The 18,923-nt window shown below is 66.4% G+C and overlaps 1 protein-coding gene across 2 annotated transcripts; it reads right to left on the bottom strand.

The window, feature by feature from the left end:
• Window positions 1-5,311: 5,311 nt before the first annotated feature.
• On the bottom strand, window positions 5,312-18,556 carry NKX2-3 (NK2 homeobox 3). 2 transcript variants are annotated; one of them, XM_054033327.1, is made up of 3 exons: window positions 18,490-18,556; window positions 8,520-8,816; window positions 5,312-6,482 (listed from the first exon to the last, which is right to left on the bottom strand). In XM_054033327.1, the coding sequence occupies exons 1-3, from the start codon at window positions 18,554-18,556 to the stop codon at window positions 5,863-5,865; spliced, it is 984 nt and encodes a 327-aa protein (XP_053889302.1). In that variant the 3' UTR covers window positions 5,312-5,862. The 2 variants fall into 2 exon arrangements, with proteins under 2 accessions (XP_053889302.1, XP_053889303.1); XM_054033328.1 differs by lacking the exon at window positions 18,490-18,556 and having other exon boundaries at window positions 8,520-8,986.
• Between the last annotated feature and the right edge of the window lie 367 nt (window positions 18,557-18,923).

The raw sequence follows: 18,923 nt of genomic DNA, 5'->3' as shown, positions 1-18,923 counted from the left end.
GGGAGCAGTGCCCCGGCCCCAGCGCATCAGAGCAGCCCGGCAGCTGGGCAGCGTGGAGCGGCTCCTGGGTGGGGTCCGGGGCCGCTGCCATGTGCACTCTTGGCACCAGGCGGTGCTGTGTGGGGCCCCCGGCACGTGTCCCCGGCTCCCCATGCGCTGCATTGGCTCGCGCTTGGCTTCAGTCTGACCTGGGTCCCTTCCAGCTCCGCCCTGAGGAGGCCCTGGCCAGTGGTTCCAGCAAGCCGGGGGCAGGGGCTTGGCTGTCCAGGGGCGCAGTGGTGCAGACACCCTGGACTTCATGGGTGAATTACAGCCCCAGGTATCCCCGGGACAGGAGCTACCACAGCCGGCAGTAGGAACGGGGCAGGGGGAAGCTTTGCTTGGCATCAAGGGTGCAAAGCAGGGTGGAGAGTTCACCCGGCCCTGACAGCCCTTCCAGGAAAGGGTCCAGCCATGTGCTGTGTGGCCCCAGGGCTGCAGGGTCTGCCGAGTCTGCAGACAGCCTGGAACAAGGGCTCTGAAAGGACAGAACGCCCAGGGGCCTGGGTGCTCATGCTCAAGGGCATGGGGGATCTGGCCAGGATTAACTATTTCACTGCTGGTAATTGTAGCAGACTGGATGGGGTAGGACTGTGGGACTTGCCAAGGGAAGGAAGGGGGCAGGTGCAGCAGTGAGTAAGAGAGGAAGAAGGATGGTGAAGGAAAGCAAACCAGGGCAGAATGAGCGGTGGCCCAAGGCAGCAGACTGCCCCGCTGTGGGATGCTGAAGGGGACAATAAGACCGTGGGGGACAAAACAGCTAAAGGCTGGATTCTCCTCTTGGGTTTTGTGTGAACTCCTGTTGGCATTGCTGGGAACTCTGCTGTGGATGGAGCAAAGTCCAGCGCCACAGTCTGTTCCCTGGTCTGCAGGCCATCATGAAACGTGGAATTGTCTCAGGACAGAGCCCGAATTTGAGCCCCTGCCCCAGGCCTGGCGTCTCCTCTCCCTCTTGTTTGCTTCAGGTCATTGTATTGTTCTTAGACCAGTGTGTTTAAGTTTGAGCCCTGTCCAAAATCCATCAGCACCTTCCCTCTCTGGCTCCCAAACAACATTAGAGCCTGTCACTCTTTCAGGAACAAACACAAATCATGACCTTTGCCCTTTGAGTCCCTCTCTCTGCACCCCCTCCTCCGCCTCTGCAGCCTAATCCCTTTCTGGGCTATACTGAATTATGGGTCTCGCTGGGATCATGCAGAAGCCAGCACCACAAATTAATTACATGTTGACTTTTAAAAGTGTTGTCTTGTGTCGAACTGTAATAATGTGCTGCCTTTCCTAAGTGCCCCTGTGCTTTAGGGGCAAGGTGAGTAGGAAACGGACTGGCTTTCTCTTCTTTAGACCATGGTTCTTCTCCCCAGACAGCTGGTCCGCCCTTCAATCTGCAAATGCCCTTTCCCCATCTCTAGCTGCTACTGTTTGTTCTTCCTCTAGATTTTTTTCCTTTCTGAGCTGAGGTCACCAGCTGAGGACTAACATCATAAGAACGGCCAGACTGAGTCAGACCCATGGTCCATCTAGCCCAATGTCCTGCCTCTGACAGTGGCCAGTGCCAAGTGTTTCAGAGGGAATGAATAGAACAGAGCAATTTCATGTGATCCATCCCCTGTACCAGTCCCAGAGGTTTAGGGCACCCAGAGCGCGTGTGTGTTCAGGAGCGCTGCGGTGATTTCCATATTATTTTCTGTCCCCTTGTCAGTCCAGTCTGCACCACTCTGACCACTGCTATGCATTGAGAGTCACCTTCACACACCCAGTCCCGACCACTCCAAGCCCATTCTCTGTGAGGGTTACAGCTCATGCCGGACCCAGCATGGGAGTTTAACCAGTCCCAATAGGCCTTGCCTGGCACTTGTTTTCAGTGAATTTAATCTGTCCAATTACCTTGGGTGGGGGAGGGATAGCTCAGTGGTTTGAGCATTGGCCTGCTAAACCCAGGGTTGTGAGCTCAATCCTTGAGGGGGCCACTTGGGGATCTGGGGCAAAATCAGTACTTGGTCCTGCTAGTGAAGGCAGGGGGCTGGACTCAATGACCTTTCAAGGTCCCTTCCAGTTCTAGGAGATGGGATATCTCCATTATTACCTAATTTGGGGCTAGAGTCAGCCCTCCCACAGACCCTAGTGGGCCTGCACAGGTGTGCACAAGGTTGGAGTTTGCCCCCTGGCTGAGTCTCTCCAAATCTCACAATCCTCCCTGGTCTTCACTAACCACAACAATTTTGTCTCATTAACAAAGTGTGCCTCCTTGCTATAGACCCACCTTGCCGGGTGGCTAGGGAATATGGCAAGCACCTCCGGCGCTAGTGATGGTAATATGAGATGCTGTCTCCCAAGGGATGGTGCATGGGACTGGGCATCGGGAGTCTATTCCCAGCTCTGCTACTGAGCTGCCGTGTGATCATGGGCAAGTGACTTCCCCTCTCTGGGCCTGTTTTCCCTCCTACACTTTGTCTGTTTAGACTGAAAGCTCTTTAGGGCAGATACTGTCACTTCCAATGTGGCACCAGGGGTCCCAGGCTTGGTTGACACCTCTAGGTGCTATTCGGGGAGAGAAATGATTGATTTCTCTCCACATACCCGGAGGCTAGGGGATGGTACATGGAGCTGGGTGCCAGAAGACCATGAATGTACCTGTGTCTAATCTTGGTCGGCTGGCCGGTCTCTAACCCATCACGGCTCTAACCGCTACACGATTAGCCGCAGAAGCCCAGCTCCTATGTTCTAAACCCCAGGGACGCTACAGCGTAGGAGCTGTGATCTAAGAGGCCAGGGTTCAAATCTCCCTCTAGGATGGATTTTTTTTTTTTACTGGTTTTCTTTAAAAACAAAAGACAAATCAAACCTGGTTTAATTCACACAGGGATCAAATGCCCCTTAAAAGGGGGTGATCGCTAAAATCGGCCCGTGTCAGTTCGGTGTGGCGCAGCCAGATCCAGGCGGTCCCCGTTTGAGTCACTTGTCAGAGTTTGATGTCTTGTTCCATAGCCCCCCAGCCTTTAGTTACCCATCGGCTCCTGCCTCTGAGCCCCTCGGGGCACGACCCAGACCGGGATCTCCGCTTACCGGCTCCGGGGGCCAGGGGAGCTGGCCCCGCCCCGGCTCGAGCGGACCTGTCAGCAGCAGCGGGAGGGCCGGAGCCCAGCGGGCAGGGCAGAGCTGTCCCCGGCCTGTGGCTGGGGCGGGGACACCAGGGCGAGGGGCACGTTGCAGAGCCGTGCGGGGCAGCCGGCCCGCTCCCGTGCGGCTGACCGGACCTGAGCCGGCAGCTCCGAACCGCCTGGCTCCCCGTCCCCACCCGCTGACTGCTGAACCGCCCCCGCAGTGCAGGCGCCCGGCGGCTCCCTCCTCTACGCCCGCCCGGGCCCTTCTCCTGCCCCCAGCGCCTTTGCCCTCATCCTGCCTCGGGCGCAACAGTTCCAGCGAGACGGGCCCTTCCCAGAGCCCCCGGCCCTCTCCCGGCTTCTCTGTGGGTGGCCCCGGCCCGGGGTCGCTTCCAGCCAGCGGCTGCTCGGCACCTCCGGCCCGGGCAGAGCCGCGCCGGGGCCCAGCCCGCGCTCCGACAGCCGCAGGAAGGAGAAGCTGCCCGGGATGGCTCCTGGCGCGGGGACCCTCCGGCTCCGCCTCAGAGGGCGCGCCACTAGAAATCCACCTGAACCCCTTCTTATCTGCGGTGACCCTCCCCCAGCGCCACCGCCCCCATCCTCCGTAGCCCCCCGACGACACATTCCCCCACAGCCAGCCCCCAACACCACCCCCAGAACTCCACCCGCACCCCGACATCCAGCCCCCCGCTCCTACCCACCCTGCCTAACCCCCAAAACCGACACTCCGCCAGCCCATTTCCGCAGCCCGCCCAGTCCTGACCACCTGCCCCCACCCCGACACTTTCTCCGCTGCTCACACTCACCCCCACACACACACACTGATTCCCCTGGCGGGAATCCCAGCACCCCCGAGCTTCCCCGTTACCCCAAAACCGCCCCAGCCTTCCCCATCCCCCCGACCCCACCCCGTACTCGGAGCAAGACCCGCTATGCCCGGGCCAGGCCCCTCGCACCCTCTCCCCATCTCGGGGCACCAGCCGTGCTCAGAGCCCGGGTACTGCACCCAGGTCCGCGGGACGCTCCGGCGGGGCTTTTGGGGGGCAGGTACAAGCCCCCCAGAGACTCCTAGAGGCGCAGGACCGTGTCCCCCACCCCCTCGCGCACTCCCTGGGGCAGGGTCCCGGGCTCTCTCCCCACCGCAGATTTTAGACTTTTACATTCAGGAAGCGGCTCAAACGCCTCGGAACCGACCCGGAACTGGGGCTGCTTCCCCCCCGTCCCATCCCCCTCTCGACCCTATCCCCTGCGCCCGTGCTCCCGGTCCCCACAGCGCCTCGCGGCCGCGGGCAGGCCCTGGGGCCCCTCCCCCTGCTGCACCAGCGAAATTGCTAAACTTGTAACAATAATGACCCGGCATTGAGGCGGCCCGGCCCGGCCGCCCCTAATCAGCGCGCCCCGCGGACCCCCCTCCTCTCCCCCTGCGCTCACAGAAAGGGGAACAAAACCCTGCACGTTTCTCATCCTGCGCGCATAAAGCGCCGGGCCCGGGCCCCAGCGGGGGGCAGAGCCGCCCGTCAATCTCGGCGCCTGGGCCCCTTTGTCCCTCGCCTCCCTGCCACACCTTTTGTTCCCGAATCCAATAAGCGCCTATTCTCGCCACCTTCCCCGGCGGCTCCTTTCAGCGCCGGCCCGGCGGCCACAATGGCCCGGCTCTGCGCCGCGGCTCCCCATTCAGCGCCTTGGCACGCTCACAATCCGCCGCGCGGGCCGGGCCGCCCGGCCCCTGCGGGACAAGGGGATTACAGCGCCGGCAGGAGGGGGACGGAGGCTCCCCGAGCCCAGGGTCTCCCCGGCCCTGCGTCCCCCTGCATCAGCCCGGGGATCGGCTTCCCACAACTGGCCGCCACCAGAGCCCCTGCCCCGAGCAGCCCGGCCGCGGTCTCCGGGGCTGGGGCTGGCGGGGACCGGTTTTGTACCAGGGACTCGCCCCTCCGCACCCGCGGTGAAGCCGCCGGGGCAAGGCAGGGCCCGGCGCTCCCCAGCTCGCCCAGTGCTAACCGAGTCCTGGGCGCGGGGCAGCGCCGAGCCAGGGGCGACCCCCGTGGAGAGCTGGTTGGAGCCGATGGCAAATCTCCCCTTGACAAACGGGGCCGGGGCGTCCCATGGGCTGGGCCGCGCGGAACCCGCAGCCCCGTCCGCTCTCGGGCCGGGAACAATGAGGCGCTGGAGCTATTGCACCTGGTTTATTAACCCCCTCGCTCCTGCGCGGGCTGGCACGTACAGCGGGTACAGAGTAGATACAGGGCCCGGCTCCCCCAGGCCCTGACACTTTGGCTTTATACAAGCGAAGCTGCTTGGACGGTGCGGGGCTTCCAGCTCCATGCCCAGCCCTGCAGCGAGCCACCCAGAGCCGGGTGACGCGCTCGCCTCCCCGGCCGCCGCGGGGGACCAGACAGGCTTTGGGCCGAGCCCGCTTCTGCCCTGCGGCCCCAACAGCTGCTGCGCCGGTCCCCCTCCCCCGCCCGGGGCACGGAAGAGCCGGGAGAAGGGGCTCCGCCGAGCGCAGCGGCTGGGCGCATCGCGCCGGCCGGTGCTTGCAGATCCCGCCCTGGGCGAAGCGGCGCTGAGGGCTGCGCGGGGCTCCAGTCTGCCTCTAGCGAGCAGTCTTCGGGCACCAGCCGGGGGCGGCGCGGTTCCCTGTCCTTCCCCGGGGCCTACAGGCTGGATCCCGGAGCCACCAGGCTCCTTCCTGGCCCAGAGTGTCCGCCGCCCCGCGCGGCTACCAGGCCCGGATTCCCTGCAGAGCGCCCTGGCTGCAGGAGGGCCCCGCGGCGCCCTGGTGCAGGGGCTGGGCCGCGCCGCCGAACCCGCCCAGGCCGCCCATGTTCACGAAGGGCCCCGCGGCCGCGCCCGAGCTGCAGCCGGGCTGGCCGCCCGCGGGGTAGCTGCAGCCGTAGCTGGCGTTGTAGGCGGCCGAGTTGCCGTAGCCGTAGGGCGGGAAGCCGCTGTAGGAGTAGGGCGCGTTGTAGGGCGAGCCGTAGCCCGGCGAGCCCCCGAGGCAAGGCTTCCCGTCCCGCACCAGCACCGGCACGGCCACCCGGCGCGGCGGCGGCGGCGCGGGGCCCAGCTCCAGCGACTTGTCCTGCCGCTGCCGCTTGCACTTGTAGCGCCGGTTCTGGAACCAGATCTTCACCTGCGTGGAGGTGAGCTTGAGGCTGCTGGCCAGGTGCTCGCGCTCCGGCGCCGACAGGTAGCGCTGCTGCTTGAAGCGCCGCTCCAGCTCGAAGACCTGCGCCTGCGAGAAGAGAACGCGCGGCTTCCTGCGGCTCCGCGGCTTCGGCCTCTCCGCCTCGTCCGGCTTCTCCGCGGCGCCCGGCGGCTGCTTCAGGGCGCAGCGCTCTGCACGGGGGGAGAGGCAGGGTTAGGGCCTGGCCGGGGGAGCGGGGCCTCGCCCACGGGGCAGCCCCAGCCCGAGTTCACGTCCCGAGCCTGGTCCCGCCGCTGGGCACCTGGCCTCAGAACAGGCCCGGCCTCGGCCCAGCGAGCGCCCCAGCCCCCGGCCCGGGGAGGGGCAGCTGTCCCCGAGGACTGGGCTGTGGTCTGCCAGTGTGAGGGGAGCTGTGCTTGGGTTTGTGCGGGACGTCCTGGGGGTGTGATCGTCTGGTGTGTGCTTACACGCGTGTACTGGGGTGTGTATTTCAGTGCCTGCCTGTGTGATCGCGGTGTTGCTGTATGCACAGGGTGTGTGTGTGAGTGAGTGTGAGAGAGAGATCACGGTGTTGCTGTACACTCCGTGGTTGTGTGTATGTGATCAGGCGTTGCTGTAGGCCCTGGGTGGCTGTGTGTGTGATCAGGTGTTGTTGTACTCTCCAGTGGTTGTGTGTGTGAGATCAGGTGTTGCTGTAGGCCCTGGGTGGCTATGTGTGTGATGCACCCCCAAGCTGTGTGTGTGTGTGTGTGTGAGACCAGGGCTGTGCAGTATTCGGGGCCCTGTGCTCCCTGTGCTGCAGGGGTTGTGTCACTTTTCATGCCTCTGCGGGATCCCAGCTTGTGCGCGCTGGGGCAGTGGAAACATTTGTAGAGTGGGGGGCTGAGAGCCATTGAACCAGACTGTAAACGCTATAGGATGAAACTACTTCCAGTCAGGGGGGCGGCAGCCCGCCCACCCCCCAGTTCCAACCCCGTGTGTGTAGGGAACAGCGGGTTACAGGGCCCGGCTCTGCCCTGGGGTTCCGGCCCCTCACGGCTGGCCGGGAAGCAGCTCCTGGCGGGTCCGAGCCCCTTGGGCAGCGGGGCAGTTTGGGGGAGTCTCTGCGCTCCAGGCCGAGCGCGGCCGCCCCAACTCATCCCCCACTTGCCCGGCTCAGACCGGGCGGCAAAGAGCAAGACGCCCCCGCCTAGGCTGACATCCCCGCACGCCTCTGTTCTTCCCCGGGCCCGCCCGCTTCCCCTCACGCACCCCGGAGCAGCGGGAGCCGCCAGCTCCATTCGCCTGTCTCCTTCCCCTTCCTCGCCCGGGGCCTGGGCCCGCCGCGGGGCCGGGACCCTCCTGCGTTTCCGCCGGGCCCGGTTCTGCCTCTCCGAGCAGCCTCCCGGAGCAGGAGCGGGCCCGGTCCGCGAGTTCCCGGCCCCGAGAACGGGGCGGCGGGTCGGATTCGGGCGCCACTTCAGCGAGCGGCGAGTGACAGTCCCGGGGGGGCGGCCGGGGCCGGGGCTCGCCCCGCGAGTTATTGTTCCTGTCACAGCGCGGTGCTACCAGCGCCAGGGTCAATCGGAACAGAGCCCGCCCGCCCCGCTGACCTCCCCACAGCACCCGGGCACCGCGGTGACCCCCGCCCCACGGACCTGCCTTCTGCGAGCAGGGTGGAGAAACTCGGGAAAAGACCCGCGCGGGGCGGACTCCGACTTCGCCCCTGCTGGGGGCGGCAGTGGTGGAGGAGCGCAATGGGGCGGATGGGGGCAGCGGTGGAGAAGCGCTATGGGGCGGATAGGGGCAGCCGTGGAGAAGCGCTATGGGACGGATGGGGGCAGCGGTGGAGAAGCGCTATGGGACGGATGGGGGCAGCGGTGGAGAAGCGCTATGGGACGGATGGGGGCAGCGGTGGAGGAGCGCTACGGGGCTGATGGGGGCAGTGGTGGAGGAGCGGTGGAAGAGCGCTATGGGGCGGATGGGGACAGCGGTGGAGGAGCGTTATGGGGCGGATGGGGACGGGGGGCAGCAGTGGAGGAGCGCTATGGGGCGGATGGGGGCAGCGGTGGAGGAGCGCTATGGGGCGGATGGGGGCAGCGGGTGCTGCGCATGACACAAAGTCCCGTTAGCCCTGCTGTGGGGTGATGATGGGTGGGGGGAACTTGCAGGGGTCCCTTGCCCCTGCCCCGCGCCTGGTTAGCTCCGCATTAACAGCGCGGCCACGGGGTCGCTGCCCCCATACTCACTGGGGTCCCGATCCCCCGCAGGCTCCAGCTCGTCTCCCGGGCCATTGGGCTCACACGAGCCTCGTAGCACCGCCTGCACGTAGTTTTCCGGGGAGAGCCCCACGTCCCCTTGGCTCTCCGCCGCGGCCATGGAGCTCAGATAGGACAGCTTCTCCTCCTCCTCCTCTTCCTCCCCGTCGGAGAAGCGGGAGCCGTCCCCGGCCGCCAGCAGGCAGGCTGCCGAGTGGAAATGCTGCTCCAGGTGGTGCTGCAGCTGGGCTCCATAGTGCGGTTCCTGCTGCTCCAGGTTGAGGATGTCTTTGACAGAGAAGGGGGTGGAGGTGACGGGGCTCGGTAACATCATCGGGGCAGCGCGAACAGCCAATAAACCCTGGGGGCGGTGCAGCGCCCTGCGCAGGGCCCGGGGGCGCTCCGGGGTGCTGGGGGGGGGGGGGGCGCAGCGCCGCGCGCTGATAAACCAGGGGCCGCGCGCTCCTGGCTAAGTTGCCTCCATTAGCCCGGCACTGGGGGTCTGCGTTTTGTTACAGCCTCTGCAGGGACCAGCCAAGGGCTCGCGAGCGTCCTCTGCCCCGGGCCGGCACGTCACGGCGAGGAGGGGCCGGGGTCCTGTGGGCAGCCTCCCCATTGGAGGGTGGGGGTGGCTGAGCCGGCCCCCTGAGCCCCGGCCCAAGATCCGGCTGCCCTACCAGAAATAGCAATGTCTTAAGGGGAGGCTCGGGGGAGGCTGCTCCCAGGAGCGCGCCAGACCGGGCCTGGCACCCACCTGGCTGGGCAGAGGCTGCGGGACGGTGTGTGGGGGTCAGGGAGCCCCAGCTGTGCGGATCCTAGGGGTGCCCTGGACAAAGCCGGTGCTGCCACTGCTCATGTCAATGCTAAGTACATGTAGGTAGGTAGGCACATCACACAGCTTGCGCCGGGCCCGGGGAGCGCCCAGAGGCCCGGGGAGTGCGGGACGGTGCGCGGGGGTCTCCGCACAGGTCTCCCCAAGGGAATCGCTGTGAGAGAACAAGACCCTGCCCTCTCCCGGCCCAGAGTCCCATTGGAAAGTAGCCAGAAGTGTCACTGAGCAGCGCCTACGGGCGGCGGCGGGTACGGCCCCGGGCCTGTGCCGATTTCTGTCCTGCCCCGCACCCCTTCTCCCTGCCCGAGGGGTTCTCTCCTGGGTCTGCCTCCGGAGAAGGCGGCTACCCGGCCCCCTGCCTGGTGAACGCGCCCCACGCTGCTCTGAGGAGCAGGAGCCCTGGGGCCGCAGCGGGTTCCCAGGCAGGCGAGGGCCTGCAGGGGCTGCGGGATCCCCGCCGAGATTCCCACTCGCCTCCAGGAGACCGAAGCTGCGAAACGGCCACAGGAGAGTTTCTAAAAATAAAGGGCGAGATCCGGGCCCCACTGCAGTTAGTGGCAAACTCCCCGGGCCGCCCTGGGCCTGCGCCCGCCGCGGCTGTGAATTGGCCGGGCTCCATTGAATGGAGCTCTGCTACCTTACATCGGCGGAGGATCTGCCCTAACCCCGCCGTGAGAGCAGGATGGGCCCAGAGAGTCCATACGCCTGTTAACGCCGCAATCCAGAGCAGGGCAGGGCAGGGCAGGGGCCAGACCCAGCACCGATCTCGGCTGCCGGCGCGGGCCGGGCTTGGCCTGGGAGTCCGAACCCGAGCAGCAACGGAAACCCCCAAAGGGACCGAACTCTGCAGGGAAGGGCCGGGATGGCCCAGGACAGAGCCGTGTCCTTCCTTCGTTTTCCTTCTACACACTCCCGAGGAAGCGAGAGCGTGTCCCGGCCTCCAGGGGAGATCTAGGCAAAGGGGGGCAGCCCGGCTGCTGAAAACAATGATCTCCCCGCAGCGAACCCTCCTGTGAATTATCGCGGCGAGCGGCCGATACCCGCGCTCCGCAGCCCCGGCCACGGGTCCGATCCTGGCGCCCTTTGGAGGCAGCCGGGGAAGAAAGGCCCGAAAACGGGGAACGAAGAGCCCAGCTGTCCAGTCAACCCACCGGTGTTTACAGATGTTTAGGAAGAAAACGGGTAGTTCCTGGCCGGGCTGGAAGGCGGCGGGCCGGGACCCTGTCGCCGGGAGGTTTCGGTGTGTGCGGGGCAGGGCAGAATAAAAGGGAAAAGCGGAGGGGGGACAGTCGCCGCGGGGCTATTTCGTTTTAACGAACAATTGTGTTGCTCCGCAGGCCCGTGCGAATCGAAACGGGGAGGCCGAAAGCGGATCCCGCGGCGCCGGCGGACCTGGGCACGGACCGCGGGTCGCGTGAGTACCCCGCACACTCGGGGCTGCTCCGGGGGCCTCCCAGCCCCCCTGGCGCGCTGCCTTCCGCGCGTCGCCCCAGGTACTCGGGGAGGCGAATGGCGCCCGCCCGGCCGCCCCGGCGACTGGTTCCGCAGGGTTCGGCTCGTTTTCTTTCTCCACCGGGTGTTTGTTTGTTTCCCGATTCGTCCCCTGTGGTTCCCGCGCTCCGGCCCAGCTCGGTGTTTGCGGGCAAAGAAACTCGCCGCAGCCGGGGTAGTTCTGCGGTTTATTTACATGTCAAAGTTAAACCGATTTTAATTCCTGGGGCGCCGCGGTTTGAGCCCGTGCGAATGGGACACGGGGATGATCGCAGATAATTATCACTAATCTAGATCGAAAAGATTTCGATTCAATAACTGACTAGAATTTATAATTTCCGCCGAAAACGTTTGGGCGCAAGAATCGATCGATAACAGAGTCTGCGAGAGACATTTCGCGGCGGTACCGGGCGGGGAGGGGCTGACGATTATTACGCACCGCCCGGCGCGCAGACGGTAACGATCAATCGCATCTTGTCAATAAATTCGATATTTATCGGGCGGCTCCAGCCAGCCCCTCCGCAGCGCGCTGCCGGGGAACAGCGACTGCTCCCGGGAGAGAGCCGCGTGTTCCCATTGAGTTCGCTGCCGAGGCGAGCTCACCCACCCCCAGCCCCGCGGCAGCGGCAGGGCCTACCTGGGGGGCCCGATTCCTGCCTGGGAGCCGCTCCCTCTGCCTTGGCCGCCTGCACCCGGCTCGGGCTCCGCTGCCCGTTAACACGGGCTCGGCTGGTGAGCGCGGCGCGGCTTGAGAGGTTGCGGCTCCTAGGGGTGAAATCCCGGCCCTGCTGCCCCCCAGTGACTTCTATGGGGCCAGGATTTCGCCGGGAATCCGGCAAGGGCCGGCGAGGCTCCGGGTGTTCCCGCAGGGCCGCGCTGATCGGAGCAGGCCCCAGGGGGAGGGAGCCGTCCCCTGCTCCGCAGTTAACAGGCGGCCTGGAAAGGCCGGAGCGCCCTGACCCTGCGTGGGCCTGTGGCTGCGGGGCAAGGGGGTAGGTGGGGTTGCGGCTGGGGCAGGCGCACAGGCCCCAGCCGGGGTCGGGGGGAGCGGGCGCCTGTGTCAAGCTGCCTTGGTGTGAGGGATGCGCAGGACCGCCCTGTGGCCTCCCGACTGCCCCTAACCTCCACCGCTCCCACGCGTGTTCCCCTGAAGCTCCTGGACTTTCCGGCGCAGCTCCCAAAAGCGGGATCACGGCGCTGCGGGGTCCGGGAGTCCTTCACCGCAGTGATCCCCGGCCGGTTTGTCCTTGGGGGCGGCTCATCCTCCCCGACACTCAGCGGGGCGAGGAATCTCCACAGGCCTTGGCAAGGGGAGCCTGGCAAAGGCCGGGGGCGCTTTCCTTCCCCGTGGCTGCGCTGGCGGTCGGTAGCCCCTGCACGGGGCGAGCCCTGCCCGCGGCCTGTCGCTCATACGATCCCGTCTGCCCTGTACCCTCGATCAATGGCACCTAGCGGTGCTCGGGCCGCCAGGGCAGTGGACCCGGCCTCTCTGCTCCCGGGGTCTGCAGAGAGCTGGGCGGTGCGTGGCCTGGAACCCAGGAGCTGTTCGGCCTCCTAGGCCCTCAGCTCCTCCCGCCCCGGCCCGCTGGAGACTGGGGCCTACTCCGCGTAAAAGGCCTGAATCCCTGGGCCCAGCCGGCTGTGGGTAGGAGACCCACGGAGGCCCAGCTCCCTGTCCCCGAGCCTGGCGCGATGGGGATAGCTGGCAGTGGAGGCCCGCGCCTCTCCCCACGTGGCCTCTCCGCGGGAGAACAGGGGGGTTAAAATCACCCTCCTCAGCGCCAGGCCTGTTCCCAGGCCCTGCGGATCTCACCGAGCGCAGCCTCCCCCTGCCCGGCCGCTGCAGGGCCCCACGCCCGTCTCTGGGCATGGGGCTCTCCCGGGCCAGGCCCAGCCGCCCAGCGACTCTCCCGTGTCCCCCAGCTGCTGCTCACTTTAACCTTCCTGGGTTTTTTTTTTATCAGGTTTTAGCTTAAATCCGCCCCCAGCTCCCCGTCCCAGCCCTGCGCTGCTCTACCCGGGACAGGCGGACGCTGCCGTCGGTTAGTGTCAATATTAACGCGGTTACAAGCCGCCCTGGGCACGGCTGGGAAGGCCCCGGGCGGAGGGCACCTGTCCCGGCGTTTCACCCCCCTCCTGCTGGCAGCGCCCCAGCCTCCTTCGCTCCCCCGTGGCGTCCGCCCCGCACCCAGTACGCCAGGCTCGGCTGCAGCCGCGTGGAGCAGGGCCCAGGCGGCTCAGGGTTAATGGAGTTTTCCCGCGGGCCGTTTCCCCGCTAGGGACCCACTTCCCCTAGCGCCTGGACGGTCTGATTCGGCCGGGTGCAGAGCAGTAGAGGGACTGGACGGATCCGCTCGGGGCCGGTTCAGCGGGTGCGGGCCCGGCGGGCAGGGAGTGAGTGGCCCGGCGAGGGAGTGACTCCTCTGTAGGTTAACCTAAAAAATGTCCAAGCCGGAGAATGCAGCAACGGGGCGAGCTGCACAGAGCCACCGGGGAGGGGGACGGATCCGCTGGAGGGGCCGGGTGTGCGCCGAGCGAGGGCGGACTGTAGGGACCCACTGGGGTGGGCTGTACACGGGGCTGGACGGACCCAGGGATCCGAGCAAGCGAGTTACTAAGCGGACAGATTGTGCCGTCCTGCCCGGAGCTCCCGGGGAGCCGGTTCATTCAGCTCGATCCAGCAGCAGCGGCTCCCCGGAGCCCGGTTGCTCCCGCCGGGGGTCATCGCAGGCGGCTCCACCAAGGCCGGGTCCTACCCGCCTCCCCCAGACTTGTGCCCAGCCCTGGCTGGCGACGCAGAGGCGGCTGAGCGCGGGGCGGGGGTTCTAGTTCCTTCCACCCCGGAGCGGTCCCCGCGGAGCGGCGGCGCTGGGCGGAGCGGGCCCGGCCGGGACAGGAATTCGCTCCGCCGGCTCAGCGGTAACATTTATCCCCCAGGGTGAAAAGTGGGATAAAAAACTACGATTGATCCGAGCGCGGCGACGGGAAGGCCGGGCCGGAGCCGGGGGGCTTCCCTTTGTACCCAGCGTGCCTAGGGACCCGGTCCCGGGGAAACCCCATCCGCTACTGCTCGTCCTTCCCCAGGAGTTGGCCTTATTGGAAATCCCGCCCGGCTCGAGTCCCCGAGACGCCCAAATAAGGGAAAGGGAGCGCGGCGCAGGGGAGTCACACGAGTCCCGGCCCGGGCCCTGAATCCCCTGCTGCCGCCCCGAGTCCCAGGCAGGGGCCGGATCCTGCGCCCGCCCCCTGAGGCAGCTCTTAGACCTGGCCCGACAGGGGTACGGGCCCAAAGCCCGAGGGAGCGCGGCCTCGCCCCGGCTGCGGGGAGCCGCAGGGTAACGTGCTGCAGGGGAAGACCGGAGGCTGAGCCGGGCTGCCGCAGACGCCGCCCTGACCAGTCCGTTGGGCTGGGCCCGGAGACAGCGCAGGTGTCAGGGTCCTTGGAGCGCGCGGGGGGCCCGCGGGGGACGGACAAAAGCTGGGACCGGGGCTGCGCCGGCGCTCGGGAGCCGAGGGAAGCTCCGCGGGGCCTGCCGGGGTGTGTCCGCCTTGCCTGGACCGGGACCCTTGGAACAAGCAGGGGCCGGGCGGGCGCAGGCGTGGCTGAGTCTGTTCCGGGCTCTGCCACTCACCTGCGGACCCCACCCCCGTGTGTGTTTCGTCTCCAGCCTCTGCCTCGCCTAGACTGGAAACTCGGTGGGGGAGGCGGGGGTGAGCGCAGCGCTCCGCTTACCGGGCCGCCACTGGCCCTGCACAATTCATGGATAAATGCCCAGTGGCGCCAGGGGCCGCTGCGCTGCGCTTGGGAGCCATGAAGAACCGCAGCGCGTTGGCGGGGGGCTCTGGCTAAGGGGATGTAGGGAGCTCTGTGGAAGGAGGGCGCAGGTGAGAGGGAGGGGGGCGGCCAATAAGGGAAGTTGGGGGTCCCGGTGTTGGGCGTGTCCCTGGCTGTGAGGACCAGGACGTGGGTTTCTTACGCTCCCGCCAGTTTGGCCCCGGGGCTTTCCCCGCCTGCCGGGCCAGGGCGCTATTAATGGTTATTTTATTTATAACATTAGCGGCGCCCGCTGCGCTCTGTTTACAGCGCGGCCTTGTTGTCCCAGCCGCTTCTCCGCTCTGTTTAGACAGGGGATTATTGTAATGGATAGCCCTCGCTCTGCGGATGCTGCGCCCGGAGCCAAGACCCAGCAAACAGCCCGGGGGGGGCCTCCCAGCAGCGGAGGCGCTGGAGACCCCGCGGGAGGCGCTGGCGCCGAGAGGAGAACGTTCCCCTCCCTGCAGGAGCCCGGGGCTCCGGGTGCCGGGTTCGCAGGCCAGCGCCCCCCCCCCCCCCCCCCCCGGCACAGCCCGGCCGCAGAGCCCGCTGCCGGGGAGATGGGCTTTCCCAGGCGGGGCTGCTAATTGCTCCATTAGTGTCCGGGGGCTGAGTGCAGCCGGGAGGCCCCGCGCTAATGGCTGTAAACAAACACATTAATCCCGCGCTGTCTCCAGCTCGGGTCCGAGGCCTTTGATCTTCGCCTGTCCCGGCCGGCGGGACGTACCGGAGCCGCCTCATTGTCCCGTAATCCCGACCGCCGCCCCCCGGCTGCGGGGACCCGGGTGGCAGGAGGAAATCCAGGGGGGCTCTAGCCGGAGCAACACCGGGCTGAGGGCCAGGGCTGTCTCTCTTCACGCGCGGCTAATCGGCCTCCAGCCAGGTCTTGGCTGGGCTCCCGCATCAGCTGCCGGTGGCCCCTGGGCGAGTGACCACCTGAGGGGGCGCCTGCCACGGACACTGCGCGTAGCCCGCTCTGGGGCACCGCCCCGCGCCCTAGCATTGCCACTTGCGCGCTCAAGCGCCCGCCCGGCGTTGGTCTGCAGGGGACAGGGGGAGCCCCTCTGCCAGCCCGGGGTGTGCGCGCCACGGTGCCGCAGCTGGGCGCCGAGAGCAGCTCCGTGACCCCCGCGGGCTCGCACGGAGCCTCAGGGCCGGGAGCAAAAACCCGCAGCTGAGACTAACGTATGGGATGGAGGAAAAGGGGGCGCCTGGTGTGACGGGCGGGAGAGCTGCGTGGAGCCTCCTTTGCGCCCCGGCCTGGCCCCCAGCACTCCCCTCCTGTTTGTTATAGCCCCGTGCCGAGACGTGTCTGGGATGGGCCCGCCTGACCCCGCGGGGCGGAGACCCCGGCAGGGTGCGCCCGGGACCCACAGGGCCCCCGCAGGGTGACGCCCGGCAGGGGACTGCTGCGGGTACCCGGCCAGTCCCGTTTTCCCGGCGCTGCCCCCACGCCAGCTCTATTTACACAGAGCCTGCCCTTGTGTAAACGCTCCCGCTCCAGCGTTTATCTCAGGGCCCGTCTGTTTCTCGTTCTCTGTCAGCCGCGGCCCTATGACAAATGGGCCCTTCCCACGGGCTCTGGCCCGCTGATTTATGTGGGAACCGCAGGGACCGGGGTCCCTGGGACGCCCCCAAACGGCGCTTCCCCTTCCCCGGCGAGCTCCGGGACCCAGGCACGCAGCTGCCTCCATGGGTGAAAAGGGGGTGGATACAGCCGGGACCTTGGCACCCCACCTCGATGGGGGCCCTGTCTCTCCCCAGTCCCCGCTCTGCCCCTTCGCCACGTGCCCCGAGGCCGCCCAGGGATCGATCCCTCTCCCTGCCCCCTGCTCTGATCTAGGCAGCGAGGGGCTCCAGGCCACCCCTTCCTGCGCGCCGATTCTCGCCTTCCCTTTCCCACAGCGCTCGGCGCAGGACTGGGGCTTCGGGTATCCAGCCGCCGGCGCTCCACTGTCACCTGCCCCATCCCGATACCGACGCAACAGCCGCAGGGTGAGTGCGCGACGGCTCGGCCAATCAGCCAGCAGTACGGCCGGCTCCAGCTCATTTGCATATGTAATTGGCTGCGGCTTGGAGCCGCACGGTTTGTACCTTACGCGCGCTCGGCCCCCGGATCTCTGGGCTGCGCCTGGGCCCAGCCGGGCGCTAGCTGGGAGCGGGACCGGCCTGGCTCCTTGTTCCGCTCCCACGGGCTCAGCGCCCCTAATGATCTTTGCCGGCCCCAGCCGCGTCCTGGGCCACCCGGGGCTGCCCCGAGCGAGCGCAGCGCCCAGTTCCCCGGCCCGGTTCGAGGCGGGCTCAGCCCCCGACCCTGTCTGCCCGCGCCCCCCCGCATTGCCCCATTGCTGGGACGCGTGTGGCCGCGGTGCTCAGGTCCCTGTCTGCTCTCCAGGCCTGGCGCTGCTCCGCGCCCTAGTCCCAGTGTTGAGCGCGCGGCGCAGCCCCAGGAGAGCCCGGCTGTGGGGCGCGGTGCGGTAACCGCCCCGCCGTGCGCACGGGGCAGAGCAGGTGGCGGCGGGGCTGCTGGAGAGCGCTCAGCCCTGGGACTCCGGGCCCCCCATGTGTTCCCGGGGCGCTGGGCCCTGGATGTGCTGCCCACAGGATCCCTAGAGAGTAGCGTGAGCAGGCGATCGCCCCACGGGCCTGTCCCAGGTGTGCAGCCGCCGCGGCCGAGGCTCTGATGTTCCCCCTCCCTCGTGTGTGAATGACTCTCCCTTCCCATGCTCTGTCCTTGGCCGCAGGGGCCAGGCTGAGGTTGTGGACGAAGGCGGCGGGAGCTGCTGAGGTGGGCCCCTGCAGAGTGGAGCCCGGGCCTTGTCCGGGCGCGGCTCCGGGCCGAGGGACGTCCTGGGCGTCTCAGGAGGCAGCGGGCTCCTAATGGTGCCTTTGGGACCGTCCTCCTGCCTGCGAAGCACTGACAGTCACCAGCAGCCGGCTGCACAGCAGGGGCTGGGAGCCATTGGACCAGACTGGAGCCCCTGGATATGATGGAAACCACTTCCAGCCAGGGGGTGCAGCAGCCCCCCCCCAGTTCCAGCACCTCTGGCACAGGGGCTGACACGAACCTCCCGGGCACCAAGGCGTCTCTGGCTTTGCCAGGCAGGTGGCAGGAGAAAGGCCGTTGTAACGGCCCAGCCTTTAAAGGCACCAGGATGGGCTGTCACCCCCGGCGAGCCTGCCAGGCCTGGGCAACGACCTGTCCCCAGTTCGGATAGCTGGAGTGCCATGGGGCTGCGGTCCTTAAAGCCCCGCGCCTCACTGCGTCGGTGCAAAGCCCACGCCCAGAGCCAGAGAGTGGCTCCTTCTCCGCGCCTTGGTGTGCTGGTGCCAGGGGTGGGAGGAGGAGGGCACGGGAGACGCTCCAGTGAGAACGAAAACCGCCCACCCTTGCAGCAGCCTGGAGTGGTAGTTCTAGGCGGAGGGCTTGGCGAAGGGGACCCCGAAGCAAAGCTTACAGGGGCTGTAGAGAGAAAATCTCTGCAGACAAGGGGTTGCTGTAGGAAGCAGTGACATCATCACACTACACGGCATTAGGTCAGAGATGCCAAACCTCATCCATGGCACCCGTGTGGGCGTGGGGAAGTGCAGAGACGGAACCTGAGGTCGGGGTAGGTCTGAACGCTGCTGAGGACCCGGTCTCCAAGTGGGAAACCTGTAACAGGTACAGAGCGCAAAGGAGCCATTGGCCCCATGGGATATTCCTGCTCGCCCTTGGTCCGAGGCTGTCCCGGGGCTGGTGGCGAGATCCCCTCTTGTTAGTGGGTTAGTTCAACGTTCGTTTGAAACGGCGCACAACACACGGAGCAGCAACAGAATCACACCTCGCAAATCGCATTTTCTCACCCAGGAATTCCCGCTGACGTCCTCACAGATCATAGCCCCACTCATCAGCGGCGGAGTGCAGAAACCCTCTCCGACGTGCTCTGCAGTCAAATGAACGAGCAGAACACTCCGTGTAAACAGCGAAGAACCTGGGGGTTAGAAACCTTTCTGGAGTCAAGCCATTGATATTCAACCTTGTTAGAAAATCACAGCGCAACACGTAAAGTACAGGAATAACCGGCTCCATCATTGTCCCCAGCCAGTGACAAATGTTCTGTCGCAAAACCTCCGAGCGAGCTATGGGGTTGGGGAAGAGCAGATCAGTCCTTACAGATGCTCAACATTTACGTTACTTTTTCTACAAAGTTTTCTGAAAGAACGTGCATAGTTGTGTTTCGTTTGAAATTATTCACTCCTGCCTGTCCCAGTTTTC

The sequence above is a fragment of the Malaclemys terrapin genome, chromosome 7 (genome assembly GCF_027887155.1).
Source record: "Malaclemys terrapin pileata isolate rMalTer1 chromosome 7, rMalTer1.hap1, whole genome shotgun sequence".
Taxonomy (NCBI): domain Eukaryota; kingdom Metazoa; phylum Chordata; order Testudines; family Emydidae; genus Malaclemys; species Malaclemys terrapin.
This window is presented reverse-complemented; position numbering and strand designations above follow the sequence as displayed.

Coding starts and splice junctions, on each gene's coding strand:
- NKX2-3 (XM_054033327.1), bottom strand. CDS start 18,556: ATGAGTGGGGCTATGATCTGTGAGGACGTCAGCGGGAATTCCTGGGTG. Junction 8,817..18,489: donor GAGAAAATGCGATTTGCGAG/GTGTGATTCTGT, acceptor TCTCTGTCAAAG/ACATCCTCAACCTGGAGCAG. Junction 6,483..8,519: donor TGCGGGGGATCGGGACCCCA/GTGAGTATGGGG, acceptor CCCCCCGTGCAG/AGCGCTGCGCCCTGAAGCAG.